This window comes from Protopterus annectens, chromosome 4.part0 (genome assembly GCF_019279795.1).
Source record: "Protopterus annectens isolate FY-2018-M chromosome 4.part0, PAN1.0, whole genome shotgun sequence".
Taxonomy (NCBI): domain Eukaryota; kingdom Metazoa; phylum Chordata; order Ceratodontiformes; family Protopteridae; genus Protopterus; species Protopterus annectens.
The window spans coordinates 597873821-597898292 of record NC_056733.1 but is presented as its reverse complement, the minus strand read 5'-3'; the positions used below and the strand labels follow the sequence as shown (position 1 = coordinate 597898292).

Genomic DNA, 24472 nt, shown 5'->3' with positions numbered 1-24472 from the left:
CGACTCAGGGGTCACAACCAAGCTGTCTAGTGCTGAAGCTCCAAGAGAAAGCGATGGATCCGAGAACATTGGAGATAAACCTAGCCCCGTGGATCAGGCCCCCTGGATCAGGCACTAATGCTATGGGTCTGAGATCCTTCTGGATCTGACAAGGTCAGAGCCTTCTGGATTCATAGAAGATGTCAGAGTTGTAGAGGGCCAGGCATTCTGATCTTACAAAGACAAGCTTGGAAGTCTTGGGTCCAAAATCTCCAAACCACAGGATGGATTGGAGTAGGAGTCAAAGGTTGAGGTTGTACAGGAGGTAGGCTCACAGATCTTATGGGAGACAGAATAACACCCAACTGAATCTGGGTTCTGAGAAACTTTCTCATCATACTAACCATACCCACTTCTGTTATGCTTCTAGATGACCTGAGGGAGGAGGATGTTGAAGGTGGATGGGATATCTTTTTAGGAGTGTCCTGCAGGAAAATGGAGTGCATCCTGATAGTCACTGACTAAGGCTTGAAGAGACTTAGACTTTACTCTGGTCAAATCTGATGGTGTAGTCGGATTCAAGGATTTTGTTTTTTTTTCAGGATCGTAGCCAGAGGTTGATGGATCTGAAGTTATTGAGAGTCGCTCAGGTGGAGCTAATCCTGAATAAGTTGAAGGAGGAGATAGAGATCACAGGAATGCTTCCTCGTTTCTTTGCTTTTATCGGCTACCTCTCTTGAAGATTCTTTTGAAGAGGCTGGAGCTCCTTAGGCAGAAGAAGACAAAGAAAGGAGATCCTTTAGAATCAATCTGAAATTGTTTTCTATAACAGCCCTATGGCTAAAACTAGCACAAATGTCACACTCAGTATTAAAATGTCCTGGCCCCAGGCAGTAAACACAATTGGAATGATTATCTAAGTTTGGAATTTTGTGCCCACATGACAAGCACTTCTTAAACCCAGTTGGCTACTCTGACATAAAGGCACAGGCAACAACAAGCAGAAGACAATCAGTTTGAAAAATATACTAGCAATGGTAAAAGTAATACCCAAAGGTAATAATGTAAATAGGTGATGAATACCAACAATGGTAAGCTGAGAAGTACCAACAAACAACTAGCAAACAGAAGGAAGCAAGGGCTCAAGGCCCAGTGCTATGGTGACAAGAAGGGTAGGAAAGTAGAGTTGTGTACACCTACCATAAATGTAGATGTTCGAGTGTATTCACTGTTGCAGTCATCACACTTGGGTTATCTGCCTGCAGGTAACCCTCAGTCAGCCCAAATGCCAGAGACTTAGTATTTCTGCGTCAGATGCTGTCGCTCCAGGACTGACGTCATGGGTATAAAAACAGGCAGCTGGCACCATTACATCAGTTTTTCTTGCCCCCAATGTCAGGAGCCCCCCCATAGGGAGCTAAGTTATGGTGGGGGAAAACCCCACCAATAAAAAGTAAATACCAATACCAATACCCCTGAAAATGAAGGGGTAGTAAAAGGCATAGAGAGTTCAGAGAGAGAAACCATGAGAAAACCAGGGAGCTGGAGGGAGGGAAACCAAGACTACAACAGTGAATGCACTCGAACATCTACATTTATGGTAAGTGTACATAACTGTACTATGTTCTTCGTGTTTCACTGCTGCAGTCATCACACTTGAGTAGCTTCCCAAAGCTGAAGAAGGGTGGAAGCAGTCAAGAAGAGTTAGGGCTGGCTAGAATGCCTTGCAAGACTGCTGTTGCAAAACCTGCCCTGGATTTGGAAAAGATAGGCAGGTGGTAATGCTTGGTGAAGGTGTGTACAGAACTCCAGGTAGCAGTTTCCAGGATGTCCCTGGTGGGGACTCCCCTGAGGAATGCTACAGAGGTAGAAGTTGCCCTAGTGGAATGCGTTCTGACCCCCTGAGGGGTTGGTTTCCCATGGTGCTTGTAGCAGAAATTGATGCAATGTGCTATCCATTTGGAAACTGTTTGCTTTGAAATGGCCTTGTCCTCTGCCCCTGTTGCAAAGCTGACTAGTAAATGGTCAGATTTTCTGAAGGGCTTAGTCCTATCAAGGTAGATTCTGAGCTGTCTATGCACGTCCAAGGAGTGCAGGATCCTTCCCCCTTTATTCTGAGGATTAGGGAAAAAGGTAGGCAAAAGGATGGATTTGAGCCACACTGGACACCACTTTAGGCATAAAGGAAGGGTCAGTCCTGAGGGAAACCCTGTCAGCATGGAAAATAATGAAGAGTTCTACAGCCATAAGTGCTTGCAGCTCAGACACTCTTCTAGCTGAAGTAATGGCCAGAAGCAAGGCTATTTTCCAGGAGAGGAATTTTAACTCTGCTGATGCTGCAGGCTCAAAGGGGGGTGGGGGTAGCGTGAGCTTTTCCAGTGCAAAGTTAAGGTCCCAAGCAGGGGTGGGTGCTCTCCTTGGCGACCTTAAGTTGTTTGCCCCTCTCAGGAACTGTCTGATAAGAGGGTGAGAGAAGAGAGGTGGCTCAGTATTGTAATTAGCCGAAATGGCAGAGGCATGGATCTTAATGGAGGAGAAGGATAGGCCTCTGTGGAGTATATCTGCTAAATAATCCAGGATTAGAGGCAGGGAGGGCAGAGTTGTGTCCTCTCCTTTAGATTGAATCCAGGAGCAGTACCTTTTCCACTTATCAGCATTGGATTTCCTTGTACTGGGTCTTCTGGCTTCAAGGATGACGTCCAGCACCTGCTTGCTTAGGCTGATTACTAGGGGAGAATTCAAGGAATAAGTCAGGCTGAAAGATTTAGGGTTTGCAGTTGCGGATGCAAGATCTGTTCCCCCTGCTGAGAGAGCAGGGTTGGGTTCTGGTGTAGGTGCCAGTGTGGCACCTGTGACAGGCTTTGCAGGAGTGGGTACCAGTGCTGGCGTGGCCAGTCCGAGGCAATCAGAATTGTCCTTGGTCTGTCCTGTCTTACCTTGAGCAATACTCTTGAGAGGAAGGGCAGCGGGGGAAAGGCATAGACTGATAGATTTACCCACTGGAAGGATAAGGCATCCACTTTCCAAGCCCTGCTCTGAGGTGTCCTGGTGCAGAATCTTCTGATCTGGTGACTGCAGGGGGAGGCAAAGAGATCCGCCTCTGGGGTCCCCCATTTCTGAATCAGAAGGTTGAAGGTGTGTGGCTCTAGTTGCCACTTGTGTGGGTCTAGGAGATTGCTGCTTAAATCGTCTGCCAGTGAGTTTTGTTTGCCTGGTAGGAATTAAGCTTGCAGATGTACCTGCATGTCCAAGGCAATGTTCCGCAGGGCCATGGCTAGCCTGCACAGTCCGTAAGAGCGGGTTCCCCTCTGCTTGTTGATGTACCACATAACTGTGGTGTTGTCTGCTTTTATTAGCAGGTGTTCTGGTGAGGGTAGGGATCTGAAAGCTGTCAGAGCGTGCTGCGCAGCTAGCATCTCTTTCTTGTTGATGTGCAGATGCATTTGACTTGGGCTCCAGTGGCCCTGAATGCACTTGCCGTCCATGTGTACCCCCCAGATGCAGTCTGATGCGTCTGTGGTTAGGGTCTGGGCAGCGTGGGGTTGGGTAAATGGCAATCCCTTGTTGTGGTTGCATGCTGCTGCCCACCAAAGAAACTCTGTTCTTAGACAGGGTATTATGGGAATGAGAGTTTGAAGGTCCTGAGAATGTTGGCACCAAAGACTTTTTAAGTAACACTAAAGTTTCCTCATATGCAGTCTGGCATATGGAATTAGTAGGATGCATGAGGCCATGAACCCTAGGGCCTGCAGGATTTTCCTTGAAGCCAGCTGGGTTCTGGTGGCTATTTCAGTAAAATAGCCTGTCAGATAGGCTTGTTTTTCTGGAGTGAGGAATGCCATCTGGGATGATGTGTCCAAGCTTGCTCCCAGGAATACAATCTTTTGACTGGGGACTAGTTCTGATTTCTTTTCGTTGATGGTGTACTCCAGGGAGGTTAGATTTTTTTTTTTACAAATGTTAGGTGCTGCAACAGCATTTCCTGTCTGTATGAATCAGGCAGTCGTCCAAGTATGGGTAAATTTGCATATTTCTCTGTCTGCAGTAAGCAATGGCTGGAGCCAGGCATTTTGTGAATACTCTGGGAGCAGTGGATAAGCCAAAGGGAAGTGCAGAGAACTGATAATGCATAGGTCCTGCCCTAAAGCGTAGATATTTTCTGCATGACTCCCTTATAGGGATGTGCAGATAGGCTTCTTTTAAGTCTAGGGTAACTAACCAGGCATCTTTGGCTAACATAGGTAGAAGCTGCTGCAGGGTGAGCATTTTGAATTTTGGTACCACCAGGAAGGTGTTGAGAATTGAAAGATCAACAAAAGTGCCCTCTTTTCTGGGTAGCAGGAAAAGTCTGGAATAGAATCCCTGACCTATCTGTTCCGCAGGAACCGGATGAATTGCCCTTATAGAGAGCAGGGATTGGACTTGGTTTTGAGCCTCTGCCCACTGGTTTAGAGGGAGGTCTGGGAACCCTTTTGGGGTTGGCAGTGAGTGGAAGTAAAATTTGTACCCAGGGGATATAATGTTGAGGACCCATCGGTCTTTGGTGATGGGAATCCAGTTTTTTGCATGAAGGACAAGTTTTCCTCCTAGGGGCACAAGCAGTTGGGCAGAGGAGGGGATGCAGTTGAGAAGTCATTGGGCATTCTTTCCGTAAGGGGGTGGTTTAGCACTCCCTGCTTCAGAGGTGGAGGCAGTCCATTGCTTAGATCTCTGCATACCCTGAGGTTGTAGTCTGGAGGGTCGGTTTCCCCTGGGTCTAGTTTGAGATGGCCTTGAGGGTGCTGGAAAGGACCAATGTTTGAAGGGGCAATGCCTACTGAATCTAGGAGGCTGTACTTGCAAGAATTCTTTGACTGTCTGCATAGATTTAGCTTTTTCTTCCATCTTTTTAAGAACCTCTTCTACTTTGGTGCCAAACAGATTGTCCCTGTTCAAAGGAGCATCTAGTAACTTGGATTTGACATGATCTGGCAAGGTCTGCTCCTTAAGCCAAGCATGCCTTCTCTGTACAGAACCAGTGACAGCTGCCCTGCAAGATGCTTCTAGGGCATCAAAGCCACACTACAATGTATGCTTGCTGACTTGGCTTGCAGAATGCATAAGCTCTTGCAATTCTTTATTTTCTGCACAGTCTGTAAAGGTAGCGATTTTTTGCTTAACAAGTTCCGTAATATGTTGTTGGTACTTCAGCATGTGAAACTGACAATTCAAAGCCCTAATGGCAAGAGTTGCAGAGTTATATACTTTCTTACCCCATCTGTCCAAAGCTCTGGAGTCCCTGTCCTAAGGGGTGTGATTATTAGCTGTAGTTGCCTTGATACCTTTAGGCCCCTGGGAAATGATCTCTGGGTCAGCAGTAGGATTTTTGAAAAGAAATTTGTGAGAGTCAGGTACTCTGTAGTACCTGTCGGGTTTCCTAGGGGCAGAGGGTAAAGTATCAGGAGTAAGACTGGATTCCATAAAGACATCATCAACAACTTCCAGGACTGGTGGTATTGCTTAAGGTCTGTGTTGTGGCAAGTCTAGAAATTCTCTGAGTCTCTTTTTGGACTGAGGATAATCTTGGCATTCCCAGTGGAAATGCTCTCTTAAAGTATGTAAGGTTTCACTAAAAGAAAAATTCTCTGGAGGAGAGGCAGAGTGAATGGATTCCTCTGCATCAGAATCCTCATAAGCAGATAAGGGCATGTTTTCATAATCAGAAACCTCAGAGTCGTCGGACTCTTGGTCTGATAAAGCTGCTGGGGACTGGTCTCTTTTTCTCTTAGCAGGGGAAGGCTGACTTCCACTAATCAGCATAATAAGGTCTTCTGCCATTCTAAGCCTTTTATTTTGTGGCAAGGGAGCAGGTGCATGCGTTTTGGTAATCTGTTTTCTATGCGTAACTCTTACTCTTGGCCTTAGAAACTTGGTAGTTTTAGACAGAACTGAAGTAGTCGGTTTGTGTCGAATATCGGTAGTACGAAGAACTTCCTCAGGAGCTGGTGCCTACTCAGCGGCTCCAGACCCATCCAAGGTAGAGACATCCACCGGGTCCATAGTCGAAGAAGAGTCTCGCGGCATACCGGACTCAGAACGGGTCTCAGCAGAGGCCTGTGAATCCAGTGCAATGGGCATCAGGGGCTGTGAAAGCACCTTACTGAGTACAGGTGAACTGGCAACTAAGCTTAATGGAAGTGTCGTCAGCAGCTTTGAACTTGTGCGGTCTGTCTCTGTCTTTATCCTTACATTTTTTCAGAATATCGGTAGTCGGACAGCTTACCGAAGCCATTTTTGAATACGGAGATCAAGAACAAATGTATTTAGCGACAATAAGGGCCCGACGACGAATGGTTCGGGCATTGAACAAGGCACACAACTGACAGGAAGGTACGTCATGGTCTGGGCCTAGACAGGTGATGCAGTAAGAATGAAAACCTCGGTGTGGTATTTGCTTTCCACAGGCAAGACAATTATTAGCTTCTTCTGACATCAGTTAGAGCAAGAAAAAAGGATCCCCAACGGGGTACTTAGCTTTAGAAGACTTGAGGATGATTCAGTTCGTAAATGAAAACTCAGGTAGTGGCCAAACGGCACTTGTGAACTGCTTCTGCTTTGGGGTCCTCAGCAAGAAAGACTGATGTAATGGCGTCGGCTGCCTGTTTTTATACCCCTGACGACCTGACGTCAGTCCTGGAGCGATAGCATCCACTGCAGAAATACTAAGTCTTTGGTATTCAAGCCGACTGAGGGCTACCTGAAGGCAGATAACCCAAGTGTAATGACTGCAACAGTGAAACACGAAGAACATCTAAAATTCTTCAGAAGAAACAATAAAAAGAAAAAATCTATTTTTTTTTTTTAATTCGGGGAGGAAGAAAGAGACAAAAAATGTTGAAGTACTTATCCACCATGACCTGCTCTAGCTAACAGTGACCATGTCCAAACACTGAAGCAGCAAACAAAATCTGAGGTAACTGAGGAGAAGAAGAGGATGATGGGTAGGTGGGGCCCAAGCTATGAAGCCTAAAGTCTAACGAAGTAGTCAAGGAAGGCTCAGGGACTCATCAGTTGAGGAATGGAGAAAAAGACAACATCAGATAGTGGGATTTGGATGTGATCCTTAAGGAGAATAACAACAACCATACAGAATATTATATCCGTAAAGTAGCAGAAAGTAGTCTTAGAACTAAGCCAAAACGGGAATGGAGAAAGGAGATTCTGTCAGAAGAGATGACTGCAAGTAGGGGTACAGATAATAGGCAAGAGAGGGCTAGAATTTACTGGAGAAAACTGCCAAAGGAATCAAGGTATTGGGAGTAAAAAACTAGAAAGGAAAAGATAATAGAGTGGGATGAGGCCAGGAAGATGTTTGGATGGCAGCCAGAGACTGGCTTCCCTACTAGGGATTGATATCAGTGTACAGGCAAAGAGAAAGGGATAGAGGAATATCATAAGTGAAATACCTGCACTGGTAGAGATTTTAGTTGAATCTAGAACAGAAGCTGCTATTTAAAAAAGGGATACTCAGTACAACATAAACATACTGATAACTATAAGAATCAGTCAGAGGAGGTTAGAAAAGATTGGGAAGACAGACTGGAAAAAGCAATTTACAAGAAAACAATGTCAGGACATACATACGTCTCCCAAGGATGCAACAAAGTCCAGAAGGTTTAGGATCTGTGCTTTGAAGTGTTTGCATATCTATTTTTATATTCCAATCAGACGTCAAATAATATTTCTTCAGGTAGATAGCAAATGTTGGAGGTAAGATGGGGAAAAAAGAGGTAACTGGGAACATATGTTTTGGGAGTGTAAGGAGTTGGCAGATACACAATACTCATTCAGAAATATTGGGTGAGTACATGGCTGTAACTAAGGAAACCATTCTTTTGAGCTGGGACACAGGAGCTGAATTATCTACACATAGTAAAACATTGCTAAGTTTAATTCTGGTGGCTGCCAAAAAGCAGTTACTAGAAAATGGAAACCAAAGTCTAAAACAACTGCATTTGAACAGCTGAATATTGTAAAACAGATAAATGAACTGGAAGAGGGGTCTTCAGAAAAGAGAAGGAGCAAATTGCATAGAATTAAATGGAAATTGTGGGAACACTACATGCAGAATAATGTTAAGATTTAAGGAAAGGCATGAATTCACCAACTGATATAATGTTTGACTGACAGTAATTACAAGAAAAGAAAGATATGTGATGTATAATGTATATGTTAATATGGTTTGTTCTCCTTTCTATTAATGTATGCTTGTCCATGTCTTGTGATAATTTAATAAAGGTGTTTAAATAGCTTTAAAAAAGTGGTGTCTAAGTTTTAAAAAAAATACTATGGCTAGTTCTGAAGACAATTATTTTATTTTACATAAACAACCACAGAACTAAACAAAAATATTTTTTCCCCAAAATCAGTTTTAAATTCTAGCATAGAAGAAAGAAGCAGGTAACCCCCCCATCCTTTAATAAAATAATGTATCTTTTTAATAAAAAATGGATAAGGCTGTTTTTTACAGACACCCTATTTTTTAACTTAAAGCCTATATCTGAAAATGTTAACCAAAACATTCTCATTCTAAAACTAAAATGTTCTTCAGTGATTCACCAGCTACCTGGATCTGAGAATTTGTGAAGCTTCTGTCAACAATTTAATTACTGAAAAATCATATCTGTACAATGTGTACAAATAAAAATGATGTAATAGTGGTTTGATTTTCTCTTTAATAATTGAATATGTAGTCATATCACTATGCTATGTGTGGAGTTAATAAAGATGCTAAAAAATGAAAAGAGAATTCTTACCTCAGTGATCAGTCCTGGGTCTGATTAATTACTATTCTCTTTAGGTGTGATTAATATTCCATTGGATCTACTAAAAATCAGCACTACTCTATATGCCTTCAATAAACAGTATTATCAATCAAGCGGCCACAGTGGTGCAGCGGTTGGCATTGGCACCTCACAGCAAGAGGTTCTCTGGTTTGATTCTCGGCTGGGGTGCCTTCTGTGCAGAGTCTGCATGTCTTCTCTGTGGTCGCGTGGGTTTTCTCCGGGTGCTCTGGTTTCCTCCCACATCCTAAAGTCATGCTGTAGGTGGATTGGATACTCTAAATTGGCCCTAGGCATGAGTGCATGTATGTGTGTGCCTTCCATGGAAGGTTGGATGCCGGGCTGGCAACTCAACACCGTAAAACTCTACTGCCAATCATGAGCGGACAGGTGATCTGCTGTGGCGACCCCTAACCGGGAAAATGCTGAAAGAAGAATAACCAATCAAGCTCACACATTTGTTGCAATGTTGGAAAAGAAACTTTGGGACTACTTCATCAATCACTGGAATTGGTTAATCAATAAACTTTCAATCAAGTCCTCCAGATCTTCAGTAATGGTACTTGGGGCATCTCAGACATCATCTTCCTCACAAACAATCTCAGCTAAAGATTCACTAGGTAATCATCTCACAAGTGTAACAAAACCTTGGGATCCAATCAATCGTATTTACACAGAATCCAAAACCAATACAAGTATTAAGTCAACTCAAGTTTGCCTATAAAGCAACACATTATGCAAGAGACAAGGCCAGAAAAACTGCTGAAATCAGTGTCCTCATGTCTAGGTTAGAATATGCATTATAGGCAATCACACTAATTTGTCCTGAAAACCCAGCTCAGGACAACCAAGATTAAAATATTAATATATGCAGTAAATCTAACTGACCCATCGTGTTACTAAATGTCTGAATGATGGCTACTGTCCTCACCTGCCATGACAATTCTAAATAAGAAAACTCACCACTAAAGAATCGCAAAGGCACACCTCTATTAAGACCAGCTTACAACTTAGCTATAAATGAAAATGCCTTCTGTAAAATCACACCTTCTTGTTGGTATTTACTGTTTCAAAATTTAAGAAAACCTAACAACCTTTCACATTTTACACTGCTGCTTGAAGGATCAAGTAATGAATATTCACACATCTGTTTTATTGATCATAAGTAACTCTACCTAAATCAACAATTTGGCTAAGTTCTTAACATCATTTATATTTTCTGTAAAAGCTAAAAATATAGTTTCTCCTGTGACATTCGAAACTTTTGAAGTGTTGATATTATAGAATATGTTACCATTGCCAATTAGTTTTACTTGCACTTTAGCTTTGTATAGAATGCTCTAATTTAAGTGCCAGGTATGACAAAACTTTGCATCTGCTGATTATAACTGTTAATTTATACTACTTACTCTGCATGCTGCAGTTTTTTACGTTATACTTTGTTATCTCTTACTTTCTGTGCATGTCTTTGCAAAACACTGTACATAAGAATGCACACTTTATCATAGGAGTTACTAGGCTATTGGCCCTGAGGCCCTTACAAGCCTAGCCAAGAATTTTGCCCATGTTCCAACAAGTCAGCACCCTATGCTACTGTCCAGCAGAGACATAGGTGGAATCCCAGGGGTGTAATTTCTGTTCCCCATCCAGTTATCCAGGTTGCGCTTAAAAAGGGTTGATGAGGTACTCTGCTTGACGTGGAGAGGGAGTCTGTACCACAAAAAGTACAGTTGTGTACACTTACCATAAATGTAGATGTTCAAGTGTATTCACTATTGCAGTCATTACATTTGGGTTATCTGCCTGCAGGTAGGCCTCAGCCGGCCTGAATACCAGAGTCTTGGATTCCTGCGTCGGATGCTGGCCCTTTTTCCATGACGTCAGGTCATCAGGGGTATAAAACATGCAGCTGATGCCATTACATCAGTTTTTCTTGCCCCAGATGTCAGGTGCCCCCACAATGGGAAGCAAATATTTGTTACATTACACCTCCAACAAAAAGCAAATAAACCAGAAAGCTCAAATACCCCAAACAAGAAGGAAAGATAGAGTCAAGAGAAGTCAGGGGGCTGGAGGGAGGGTAACCAGCACTGCAACAGTGAATACACTCGAACATCTACATTTATGGTAAGTGTACACAACTGTACTATGTTCTTCGTGTTTCACTGTTGCAGTCATTACATTTGGGTAGATTCCCAAAGCTAAGGAAGGGAGGAGGAAGTTGAGAGCATAAGGACCAGCTATTAAGCCCTGCAATACTGCAGTGGCAAAATCAGCTCTGGATTTAGAAAAAAATAGGCATGTGGTAATGCTTGGTGAAGGTATGAACAGAGCTCCAAGTAGCAGCTTCTAGGATGTCCCTGGTAGGGACCCCACTGAGAAAGGCTTTAGAGGTAGATGCTGCCCTGGTGGAATGTGATCTTATCCCCTGTGGGGTAGGTTTTCCATGGTGCTTATAGCAGAAATGAATGCAATGGGCTATCCATTTATAAATGGTTTGCTTTGAAATGGCCTTCCCCTCTGCCCCTGCAGCAAAGCCAACAAGCAGCTGTTCAGATTTTCTGAGAGGCTTAGTCCTGTCCAGTTAAAATCTAAGTTGTCTGTGCACGTCCAAAGAGTGCAGAATTAGTTCTCCTTTGTTTTGTGGATTAGGAAAAAAGGTAGGCAAATGAATGGACTGATTTAGGGCCACACTAGACCCCACCTTGAGCATAAAGGAAGGATTGGTCCTGAGAGTCACCCTGTCTGCATGGAAGATAATGAAGGGTTCCACTGCCATGAGGGCCTGTAATTCAGACACTCTTCTTGCTGAAATGATGGCTAGAAGGAAGGCTGTTTTCCAAGAAAGGAATTTCAACGCTGCAGTTGCAGCTGGTTCAAATGGAGGGAGAGTGAGCTTTTCCAATACAAAGTTAAGGTCCCAGGCTGGAGTAGGGGCTCTCCTGGGGGGGGGGTCTTTAATTTTTAGGGGGTGAGAGAAGAGGGGTGGTTCAGTATTATAAGGTGCTGAAATTGCAGAGGCGTGAATTTTAATTGACGAGAAGTATAGGCCTTTGTGGAGCATTTCTGTTAAGTACTGAAGAATATGAGGTAAACTGAGCACCGTAGTGCCCATACCCTGGGTCTGGCTACAGGAACAGTATCTTTTCCACTTTTCAGCACAGGATTTTCTAGTACTAGGTCTCCTTGCTTCCAGAATGACCTCTAGCACCTGCTTACTGAGGGATGCTATTGGAGAGCTCAAGGAATTAGCCAGGCTGCAAGGTTCAGGGTTTGAAGCTGAGGGTGCAGAATCTGTCCCGCCTGCTGGGACAGCAGGGAAGGTGTCTGAGGTAGGTGCCATGGATCCAGCAGTATCATGCTGCGCAAGAGGGGGTACCAGTGCTGGTGTGGCCAGTCTGGTGCAATAAGAACTGTCCTTGGTTTGTCCTGTTTGATCTTTAGCAGAACCTTCGAGAGGAGAGACAGAGGGGGAAAGGCATAAACCGAGAGGCTTTCCCAGGTGAAGGACTTTCCAAGTTTGACTGTGGGGAGTCATTGTGCAGAATTTGTCCAATTGGTAGTTCTGGGGGGTGGCAAACAGGTCTATCTCTGGAGTCCCCCATTTGTTCCTCAAGAGGTTGAAAAATGTTGTTTCCAGTTTCCATTCATGCGGGTGCATGAGATTTCTGCTTAGGTCATCTGCCAGTGAATTTAGCATGCCTGGCATGAACTGAGCTTATAGGTGCACTTGGTAGCTCAAGGCTGTGTTCCACAGAGCCATGGCTAGTCTGCAGAGAGGGTACGAGTGGGTTCCCCCCTGCCTTTTATATACCACATAACTGTGGTGTTGTCTGTCTTTACCAATAATTTTCCTGGAAGGGTGTGCTCCTTGAAGGCTGTCAGGGAATTCTGTACAGCTAACATCCCTTTTTGGTTGATACGCAGGTGCATCTGACTCGGGTTCCATTTGCCCTGAATACACTGCCTTGCCAAGTGAGTGCCCCAAGCATAGTCTGATGCGTCGGTAGTCAGGGTTTGGGCGGCAGGAGGAAGATTGAAAGGGAGCCCCTTGTTGAGGTGGGAGGCCTCTGCCCACCAAAGGAACTCTGTCTTTATACAAAGAATGATAGAAATCGTTGATTCCAGGTCCTGAGAATGTTGACACCATAGGCTTTTTAGATACCACTGTAGTTTCCTCATATGCAGTCTTACATATGGAATTAGTAGAATGCAAGAGTACACGAACCTCAGGCTTGCAAAATTTTCCTTGCAGATAGCTGGGTCTTTGTGGCCAGTAGGCTGTCAAATAAGCTTGTTTTTCTGGCGTGAGGTAAGCCATCTGGGGAGTTGTGTTCAAGCTTGCTCCCAGGAGTACAATCTGTTGGCAGGGTACCAGATGAAATTTATTTTCATTTATGGTGTACCCCAGTGAGGTTAGAAGTTTCTTTACAAATGCCAGATGTTTTAATAGCATGCCGTGGCTTTCTGCCTGAATTAGACAATCGTCCAGATATGGGTATATTTGAATATTTCTCTGCCTGCAAAATGCAATGGCTGGAGCTAGACACTTTGTGAATACCTTGGGAGCAGTAGATAAGCCAAAGGGAAGTGCAGAGAACTGACAGTGCATGGAACTTGCTCTAAAGCATAGGTACTTCCTGCAAGATTGCCTTATTGGAATGTGCAGGTAAGCTTCCTTTAAGTCTAAGGTTGCCAACCAGGCAACTTTGCCTAGCAAAGGAAGCAGCTGTTGAAGTGTTAGCATTCTGAATTTTGGGATTAGCAAAAAGATGTTTAGAATAGAGAGGTCCAGGACAGGATGCCAGGAGCTGTCTTTTCTGGGTACCAAGAAAAGTCTTGAGTAAAAACCTTGTCCTCTTTCTTCTACAGGGACAGGTTGAATAGCCCTGATACTTAGAAGAGAGAGAACCTGCTGTTGAGCCTCTGCCCACTGACTTGGGGGTAAGTCTGGCCAACCGTAAGGGGTTGGTAAGGTGTGGAAGTGGAATCTGTATCCTTGGAAAACATTATTTAAAACCCATTTGTCCTGGGTAATGAGTTCCCAGTTTTTTGCATGCAGGGCAAGCTTTCCTCCTAAGGGAGCAGGCAGCTGAGCAGGGCTTGGAAGGGTTAAGGTTAAGTCATTGTGACATTTTTCCATAGTGGGGTGTCTTACTACTTCCAGCTTTGGAAGTGGGAGCCCCCCACTGCTTAGGCCTGTGTGTAGCCTGAGATTGTAACCTAGGTGGTCTGCTGTTCCTGGGTTTGGACTGAGAAGGCCTGGAAGAGACTGGAAAGGACCAAATCTTAGAAGGCCAATGCCTACTAAATCTGGAAGGCTGTACTTGCAGGAAATCCTAAGCAGTTTGCATAGATTTAGCTTTTTCCTCTATCTTTTTAAGGACTTCTTCTGCCTTGTTGTCAAACAGGTGGTCTTGGTTTAAGGGTGCATCCAGTAATTTAGCTTTAACATGATCTGGCAAGTTTTGCTCCTTAAGCCAAGCATGCCTTCTATAATACAGACCCAGTGACAGCAGCCCTGCAAGATGTTTCTACAGAGTCAAAACCACATTGCAAAGTATGTTTACCAACTTGTTCAACAGAATGCATTAAAATCCTGTAATTCTTTGTGTTCAGCACAGTCGGGAATCAACATAATTTTCTGTTTAAGTAGTCCCATAATATGCTGCTGATACTTTAACATATGCACACTGGCAATTTAAGGCTCTAAAAGTCAAAGTAGCATAAGTGTATACCTTCTTACCCCATCTGTCCAAGGCCCTGGAATCTCTATCAGAGGGGGTAGGGTTTTTGGCAGCAGTAGCCTTAATGCCCTTTGGCCCTTGGGAAATGGTCTCTGGATCTGCAGTAGGATTCTTGAAGAGGAACTTGTGAGAGTCAGGTACTCTGTAATACCTGCCAGGTTTTCTGGGAGCTGGAGGTAAAGTGTCTGGGGCCAGGCTAGACTCCAAGAAGGCATCATCTACAAAGTCCAGAACAGGAGGGATAGCTAAACGCCTGGGTTGAGGGAGGAGTAAGAATTCCCTAAGCCTCTTTTTGGAGTCAGAGTAATCCTGGCTTTCCCAGCGGAAATGCTCCCTAAGAGTGTGCAAGGTTTTACCAAAAGAAAAATCTTCTGGAAGGGAAGAAGAGGGAATGGAATCCTCTGCATCAGAATCCTCATAGGTAGATAAGGGCAAATCCTGGTAATCAGAAGAAAAGTACAGTTTTGTACCTACCATAAATGTAGATGTTCGAGTGTTCACTCTGCTGCAGTCATCACACTTGGGTTATCCTGTCGTCAGGCGGTCCCACAGTCGGCCAGAATTCCAAAGTCTTGGTCCAACGTCGGTTGCTGTTGCTTCTTCCCTGACGTCAGTGCGCCCAGGGTATATATAATGCATCCGACACCATCTTCTTCAGTTTTTCTTGCCCCAGATGTCAGGTGCCCCCAAAAAGGTGGTCAGTAATTAGTACTAAATAAAGTAATTTTGTTGCACAAACACAAAATCCCTCCATCTATAAGCAAATACATCAGGAAGGTATTGTATAGATTTAGCCAGTTAGATCAGAGGGGATGGAGGGAGGGTAACCTGGACTGCAGCAGGGTGAACACTCGAACATCTACATTTATGGTAGGTACAAAACTGTACTGTGTTCATTGCGTTACCCTGCTGCAGTCATCACACTTGGGTAGAATCCCAAAGCTCTGGATGGGTGGAGGAGTTCTAGAGCGTTAGAGGAGGCTAGAAGGCCCTGCAGAACTGCAGTGGCGATGCCAGCCCTAGTCTTAGAGTAAAGTGGCAAGTGATAGTGTTTGGTAAAAGTGTGTACTGAACTCCAAGTTGCAGCTTCCAAAATCTCCTTGGTTGGTACCCCCCTGAGGAAGGCTGTAGATGTAGCTGTTGTCCTGGCAGAGTGGGGCCTAATGGTAGCAGGAACTGGTTTTCCATAATGGGTATAGCAAAAACTGATGCAATGTCCTATCCATTTTGAAATGGTTTGCTTTTATATAGCCTTCCCTTGTGAAGCTGTAGCATATGATACAAAGAGCTGGTCAGATTTTCTGAAAACCTTAGTTTTATCCAAGTAGTAGCGAAGTTGCCTGTGAATGTCCAAAGAATGCAGGAGTCTTTCTCCTTTGTTCTGTGGGTTTGGGAAGAAGGTGGGTAAGTGAATGGTTTGATTTAAAGACACACTGGAAACCACCTTAGGCATGAAGGAAGGATTAGTACGTAGAGAAACTCTGTCTTGATGGAAAATGAGGAAGGGTTCCACTGCCATTAATGCCTGTAGCTCTGAGACTCTTCTAGCTGAAGTTATTGCTAGCAGCAGGGTAGTCTTCCATGATAGGAACTGTAGCTCTGCAGAGAAAGCTGGTTCAAAGGGAGGTAGCGTAAGTTTTTCCAGAACAAAATTGAGGTCCCATGTTGGTGTAGGTGCTCTCCTGGGGGGCCTAATGTTTTTTGCCCCTCTGAGGAACTGCCTTAGAAGTGGATGCAAAAATACGTGTGGTTCTGTGTTGTAGTGGGCTGAAATAGCTGATGCATGGATTTTAATGGAAGAAAAAAGAAAGTCCTTTGTGCAACATCTCAGTTAAATACTGTAGAATCTGAGGCAGGTGAGGCTGAAGTGTGTTTTGGCCTTTAGTTTGGTTCCACGCACAAAACCTTTTCCATTTGTCCGCATAGGCCTTCCTGGTGCTGGGCCTCCATAACTGCTTGGGAAAGAGGAGCTGGCTGGATGTTTAGGTGATTTTCCATGCAGCCAGATTTAAGGTTTTTAACTGGCTGTGAAGAATCTGATTGTTTTGCTGTGTGAGCAAATGTGCAGTTTGTGGTAAAATCCAAGGTGGACCCTGGGCCATATTCCTCAATAGTGGGTACCAGTGCTAGCGTGGCCGGTCTGGGGCTATGAGTATCAGTCGTGGTCTCTCCTTTCTGACTTTCAGAAGCAGTTTTGTGAGGAGAGGCAATGGAGGGAAGGCATATACTGTCAGGTTTTTCCAGCTGAATGAGAGTGCGTCCACTTTCCAAGTTTGATGGTGAAGTCTCCTTGTACAAAATTTTGTTAGTTGGTAGTTTTGAGGACTGGCAAACAGGTCTATGTCTGGAAGGCCCCGTTTTTGAGTTATCATTGCAAATACGTGTGGATCCAGTTTCCACTCATGGGGATCCATGATGTTTCTGCTGAGGTCGTCTGCCAATGTCTTCTTTTGTCCTGGCAGGAATTGAGCTTGTAAGTGAACTTGGTAAGCCAGAGCTGTGTTCCACAAGGTCACTGCTTGCCTGCATAGGGTAGGAGTGTGTACCCCCTTGTTTGTTTATGTACCACATTACTGTGGTGTTGTCCGTCCTTATTGTAAGTTGTCCTGGATGTAACAGATTCTTGAAGGTTTTCAGAGCATTCTGTACAGCTAGCATCTCTTTTTTATTGATGTGCAGATTCCTTTGATCTGCAGACCATATGTCTTGAACGCACTGTCCTGCCATGTGTGCCCCCCAGGCGTAGTCCGATGCATCTGTTGTCATAGTTTGCCTGGCTGGGGGTAAGGTGAAAGGCTGACCCTTGTTGAGGTGACATGCCAGTGACCACCATAGAAACTCCTGTTGTAGGCAGGGAATGAGAGATATCATTGTGTCCAAGTTGTGGCTGTGCTGAGACCATACACTTTTTAGGTACCACTGTAATTTCCTCATATGCAGCTTTGCAAATGGTATTAGTAGTATGCAAGATGCCATGAAGCCCAAGGCCTGCAGAATTTTTCTTACAGGTACTTGGGTCTTTGTTGCCATTGTTTTGAAATATTGTGTCAGTTGTAGTTGTTTGTCTGGCGTCAGATAAGCATTCTGGGCCATTGTATTCAAGCTGGCACCCAGGAATGTCATATTTTGTGAGGGTACTAGTTTTGATTTATTTTTGTTTACTGTGTACCCCAGGCAACTTAGAAGATGTTTTACAAAAGCCAGATGTTGTAAGAGGATGTCCTTGCTTTCTGCTTGGATGAGGCAGTCGTCCAGGTATGGGTATATTTGAATTCCTCTTTGTCTGCAGTATGCAATTACTGGTGCCAGGCATTTTGTGAAGACCCTGGGCGCAGTAGATAAGCCAAAGGGCAGTACAGAGAATTGGTAATGGGTTGAACCTGCAATGAAACGGAGGTATCTTCTGCAACTTTGTCTGATAGGGACATGCAGGTATGCCTCCTTGAGGTCCAACCTTACTAGCCATGCTTTCTTGCCCAACATGGGAAGAAGCTGCTGTAGCGTTAGCATCTTGAACTTGGGTACTTGTAAGAAGGTGTTTAAAAATGAAAGGTCCAGAATTGGTCTCCAGGCATTGTCCTTTCTGGGAACTAGAAAGAATCTTGAGTAAAATCCTTGGCCTTGCTCTCGAGTAGGTACCAGTTGAATGGCTCTCACGTCCATGAGAGCTGTAATTTGTTTTTGTGCCTCTGCCCATTGATTTTGTGGCAGGTTTGGCATTCCTCTTTTCATTGGCAAGGAGTGAAAATGGAATCTGTATCCTTGTGAAATTATGTCTAGGACCCATTTGTCCCTCACGACTGAGTACTTAATGCCTTACTATCAATGTGATCATTTGTGGGGACGTCATTCTCCCCAAAAGGGATGATGATGCATTTTTTGGCATTCAGTTTGAGGCCATCCTTCTGGCACCAGTCATTTGTTTGAGTGAGACCCTCTTGCAGGATGTCCACATCACTAGGGGAATTGATGACTGCACCCAGCTTGCAGTCATCTGCAAACTTGGTCAGCCATAGCCCCCTAGATTTGGCCTGCACCTCTGAGAAGTATATCAAAAACAGCAGAGGCCCTAAGACCGATCCCTGGGGTACACCACTTGTTACGAGTCTACTACTTGAGGTTGCTTCCCCTATCTGACTAGGTGGGTTCTATCAGTGAGCCAGTTTGCCCATCTGGTAGTTTATCTCTGATGAACTGTATCTTCAGTACATAGTATGTCATCCTCATTAATATTTCATACTACTGTTTTATTCATGTACGACAGCTATGTACTCAAGCATCTCAAACATTGCATTGTTGTTGCAAAATAGTCAGAGTCATGACTGACCCATTTAAGAAATGTTAAGCAAATACACAAACAACTAAGGTGCAAAATACATTATCTCCCTCCATAAAATGCTTTTTTACATTATTTTAGGTGAAACCAATGTAATTTTGCATTTGGTTTGAAAGTAGCAATGTTTTACTATTTGTAAACACAGACTAAAACCCCACACATAAAGAATCCACTTCACCAGAACTTGAAGAGAGTCTTTAATTATACCAGTAGAACCACTAATCATATCATTGTGTTGCACATGCCCATACCATATCCATCTACCACAATAAAGCCATACATCTTCAGGTAACTTGCAACTTATTCACAAACACACTTCATTACATGACAAAGCCAACCTCTTTCATATGGCAGGATGAAAAGTGCAAGTGAAGTGCATAACACTTTATTCTCCTGCATTGGTTCCACTGTAATAGGGTTGGCAACCTGAGTTCAGTTAGTGACTCAAGTATAAGAGATCCAATCAGGGGGTTTGAAAGTAAACAGCTCCTCCCATCTCCTATTTTCTTGGAAGAGGCCTCGGGTTTGTTTCCATCAGGGTAACAGAGCCCAGTGAAGGCTGCAGGCTCAAGTTCAGGCAAAGTAAAGTGGTGGGTGAGGTGGAGTCTGCAGATCATCTGTAGATGCACTTGCAAAGCCATGTTCAAGACCTGAACTGACATCAGTGTAAGCCAGCAAAAAGGAAGAGATGGTTAAGTGTAAGCCATATTCAAAAAGATTCCGTCCTATCAGATTACAGCCACATTAAGATGCTCCTATCTCCACTGTGCCACAGCTTCAAATACTGAAACGGAACATTGGGACTTCACTGATGTAGTAAGTTAAGTTATGGGTGGGAACAGCTGAAAATATTCCAAAGACATGCATCTGGAGCATTTCTCCCCGGGCCTCCGCTGAAAACAGGCTCTGTGGAACCTAGTCGGACATTCCCGGTCAACAAATGTTAAAATAAAAAAAAAAATATATACATAAGCCCTGTTCCATCTCGCAAACAGCAACACCACTACAGACATGCACAGAATAATATGCTATACAGCAATTGCAAACAAAAAAAAGGAAGCTGTCATTTGGTAGTAATGCCCCTTACAAAATTAATGTCCCTGAAATGCAATATTAATGTAACTAAAAGTTTGCACTTGACATCCATAAAAAATGGGACAGGGAAAGTGTCTGGCCATGTCTGCACACTGATGGCTTCAAATGAGTCTGGACAGATTCTGACGAGGAAGCACATTAAGTCACAGTAATAAACTCATTGTGTTACTATCAAACTGTTTTGTTAATTAATGGGTGTTTTTTCTTGTAGGATGGATAAAAAAAACAAACTCCTGGACTACAATGTGAGCTCACAGTTAAATTACAATTCTGGAATGCAATAAATGCTTCTTAATGCCAAACACTCATCAGGACTTTCACAGGTAACTTCCCTCAACACTCCCCAAAAATCAGTAATAAAGCATAGGCACAGGCCTGTGTCCATGCCACATAATTTTCTGTCCACTTGCATACACTGAGTGTACTAAACAACTTACCTTCCACATCTTCTGGCAACTCTTCCTCCTCTTCATTGCCACTGACACCAGAACCCTCCATTTCATCATCCTCGGGGGCAGAGGTAATGGTAGCATCGTCGTACTGGGCTGCATTTACTTTCCTTTTTCTCTTTGCATTTCTTTCTTTTTCCTATAAAGAGATTAAACTAAATATGTATGAAGGCATTTTATGACATTTTAAAAGGTCAATACAAATGGAAAGTGGCAGGTAAAAGAGCAAAAGCAGCTTCTGCAAAAGAGTGACACCTAGCTGTAAAACATGTGCATAACAAAGAAACACAAATTACAAAATGAATCCTCTCAGACTGCAACTACTGAAATTGTGACATAAGCTTCAATAAAGACCAGATCCAGTGTCATCTTCTGCTCCACCAGAGAAAGTTCACCACTATATAACTTAAAATGCGAGTATTCCACTATGCTGTATGAGAGTTCTGCTCGATTAAAAAAGGAAGCAGATCTCACAAAGTCGGAGCAGGCTGTACGGCTTCATATTATGGAAAATAGCAAAGTGGTGTGGGCCCAGACGCAATGGTGTATTTTTTGAAATTGAAAATTATTATTTTTTTCCCCACTGGTGATTTCTAATGCATAAGGAAGAGCCATCACACTTCCGTGCAACTTCCTCAGCAGTGAACCCCATCAATCCCCTATAGCATGGTATTCCAACTGGCTCTGCATGACATCAAGGTATGCAAGGCATACAGCACCACAGCAACTTGGCACAAGCAAACTGCATGCCAAGAAGCTTCACAACAGCATATATATGAAACAAAGTAAATAGGTTTGTCAAAGCCCAAGCAGTTTGGTGTAATACCACTAACAGCATTACAGAAATGTAATTAGGTGGGATTGGGGGGGGGGGTGCCCCAGACACTGAGCAGTACAACACTCACACAGTAATGGGAAGTGCCCATGGACAACCAGCAGTATGTCTACAGTTGTTTGGGAGGGGAGGACTTGACAATGACCATTGCTATACAAATAAACTAAGGGAAGGGGAGATCCAAGCAAACAAACCTGCATTCTATGTGCCATGTAATGGAACGGGGCAAACCACAGACAATGGGCGGTAAATGATGTTATGTTATGAAAGGATGGGGGGACCTAAGATATGAATATTACTGCTTGTTCCATATTTCAGAACAGCCTCATTATGTTTTCCAATCAGTGAGACAAGTCACAGGATGGAGCAGACCACCTCCAAGTGTCAATAAGATACCAATTCATGTAGTAAAGGTGCAGGCATCTTTTTCAGTGATGCTAATTAACTATAGTGGATCTCCCTATGCCACAAAATGGGTACTTTCTAACAATACCCAGAAACCTCAAAGCTGCACCGAGGCAAAACAATTCACAATTTCATATCAACAGATACTCATTTGCTCTCCAAAGCAAGACCTTCAGACAGGAAACATCACTCTGACAAGATTTCTTTTCTTATAGTCTCAGCACTGAAAAATTACAAGCTGATGTTGACCTGTACTGAGCACGAAGCACTAAACAGTATTAACTTGTTCTCACCTCTTAACAAAAATCTTAACAATAATGTGGCAATAAATTATCAGATTATTAAATCAGTGGTAAAATGTCACTGTGAAGTTTAAATTTGTAGGGAAGTAGCTTCTGATCCTTGTCACTGAACGGGATTACTCAGTGCCAATGGCCGGATGTTTTACACATCAGTCAACAAGTACAGCTAAGCCTCACCTGAACCGTAGTGCAGGTAGAGCAAAGGTGTGGGGCACAAGGCAAACTACTACTAAAAAACCCAAGCCAGACAAATGTATTATTTGTGCATAAGCTAGCACAATTACTATCACAAAAACATTAGGAAAATGAAACTAAGCTAGCATGAAAAAAAAATAACTACAGGGTACAGATTTGAAGTTTCTCAACACAGCAGTCAAATATAACTACAAGAGCCAGCATCAAGTATCTTCCCTGAGGGATCTAGTGGTTAAAGTTCAACTTTCCATCAAATACAATTCTGCATGATTTTCTCTTACATTCCCTAACTCATGAACTGCTGCGCATGAGTGATGACATCAATGACATAATACAATGACTACAAAAACATATTCACCCACAATGGCCCTAGTTCTTTTCTGTAACTTGCAATGTTTAGAATTTGAGATATTCTGTTATCCGTAAAAGAACCCTGTGTTTCCATTTCCTTTTCTTCTAAGTTCTTCAGGCACTTGAAACTCATCTGAATCAGAGAATAATATCAAGAAACCCCCTGAAGTACTGCCAGGTGGGTCCCTTTCATGGCTGAGCAGAAGACCACAGGTACACCAGTGGGAACTTGAACTTAGGCTAACTGGTCAAGGTCTTGCCTTAATACAGTGATATCTACATCTTGTGTGGACTTCTTGTCCTTGCAAGGCCAGGTATCATCTCATGTTAACAGGGGATGGAGCATATTCTAGGCTCACCTCTGGCTCCCACCACACTGGATGCATTTCAGAGTGCTTGCCCCACTCAGTCTGACCTCAGGGAAGCAGATCCTCAAGTGAAGAGGTTGCCGTGGCTGAGACTTGTTCTCATGTGACTCCCTTCCACACTCAAAAGGGATGGTCAGTCCCAGCTATGAATGGATGAATGAGTGAGAATGCATCAGTGTCTAAAGCTCAGGTGCAGGATAGCAAACACATTTTGATTGCCGGCAGGACTAAGGGTCACTGGCGATGCACTTCACCCTTAACATCCTTGATGTGATGTCAGCACAAAGTGCAGCTGGGTGTGAACCTTGGTCTACGTTACACCAGATGGGCATGTAGCATACACTCAACCTTTAGTGAGTAGGTGCATGATCTTTGTTTGGGGCAGTTGGAACATAAAGGGCTCCATCACCTTTAGGCTCTCCTTGGAAGCCTGATAGTTACAAGGCCCTTGTCTTTGTGGGGGCAAGGACAATGAGCCATTGCACTCCTTGTGCACCCTAATGGCCTTTCACTTGGAGATTCCTTAGAGCTCATGAGATCTAGCATATTTTGCCTCTATCTCAATTTTCTCCGCTGTACCTCCCCGGTGCTGCCAGTGAACTCTCCTTTATCCCCTTTGGAATAAATCTTTAAGGATGCCATCTTGCAAGTCTCAATACACCATCACTCTTTACACTGTGGCCTCTAAGAAGGCTGGTGCCCAATATAGGTCAGTGGCTTACTAATTTAATGTACTCTCTAAGTATCCTATAGTTAACTCCCGTGTTATATTTGTGGGTAATCAGAGATGGCATAGACCACAGCCTGCTTCTCTCTCTCTTGATATGTGACAAAAAGTGTAGGGACTTTGTAAAAGTCTGGTAAGAGTGTATATTTGTCTGTCATACTGGAGCTTCGAACCATCAAATTTACATTTTAATTCAAGTACTTCCTGATAGAATCAACACTGGAAAAGCTCAAGAGCCTTCTTGAGCGAAAGCTTAAGGAGGACCTCTTTTAGACCCAATCTATGTCTTTTCGGGTAGCCCACAGTAATATAGATTGCAAAGATGTTGTGGTTAGGTTGCAGGATTGAATATCTCTTGCACAGACAGACACAACTGCAGTCATCCTTTTGGAGAACTGTCTCAGAGCCAGTATTCTTGATTCTCAAGTCCAGCAGGGAGTATTGTTTGGTCAGACATCCCAGGCTCTGCTGAATGTCTTCCTTAAAAGAAAGCAGGTCTCCCCCTCCTTAACAAAGGTGAAGTTTCCATTTTTTGATCCCCTGCTAATTTTCTTCTTTGAAGAAGAGAAAGCATTGTTCTACCATAACAGCAAGGACAAGCATCCTTTACATCCAGCTCCTCTGTATGTTGTCTCTACAGGCCTCCCTTATACAGCTCAGACTTGCATCACTGGGGGAATACACTACCCTAAAAATACAGTTTTGTACCTACCATAAATGTAGATGTCCGATAGGTATGCATCTGCAGTCCTTACATATGGGTTGTCCTGCCTCAGGCAGCCCTTCGGTCGGCCGGATTCCAAAGTCTGGGTCCGGCGTCGGCTGATGTCGCCCTTTCCCCGACGTCAGAGCACCTGGGCT

General features: G+C 43.7%; 1 protein-coding gene across 8 annotated transcripts in view; it reads right to left on the bottom strand.

The window, feature by feature from the left end:
- The window catches only part of NCOR2 (nuclear receptor corepressor 2), a 3277114-nt gene that overhangs the window by 749026 nt on the left and 2503616 nt on the right, over positions 1-24472 (bottom strand). For all 8 annotated transcript variants that reach the window (XM_044068530.1, XM_044068534.1, XM_044068533.1 and 5 more), the window contains one exon: positions 20417-20567. In XM_044068530.1, coding sequence (XP_043924465.1) covers positions 20417-20567 — 151 coding nt within the window. The remainder of the gene's footprint in view (positions 1-20416; positions 20568-24472) is intronic.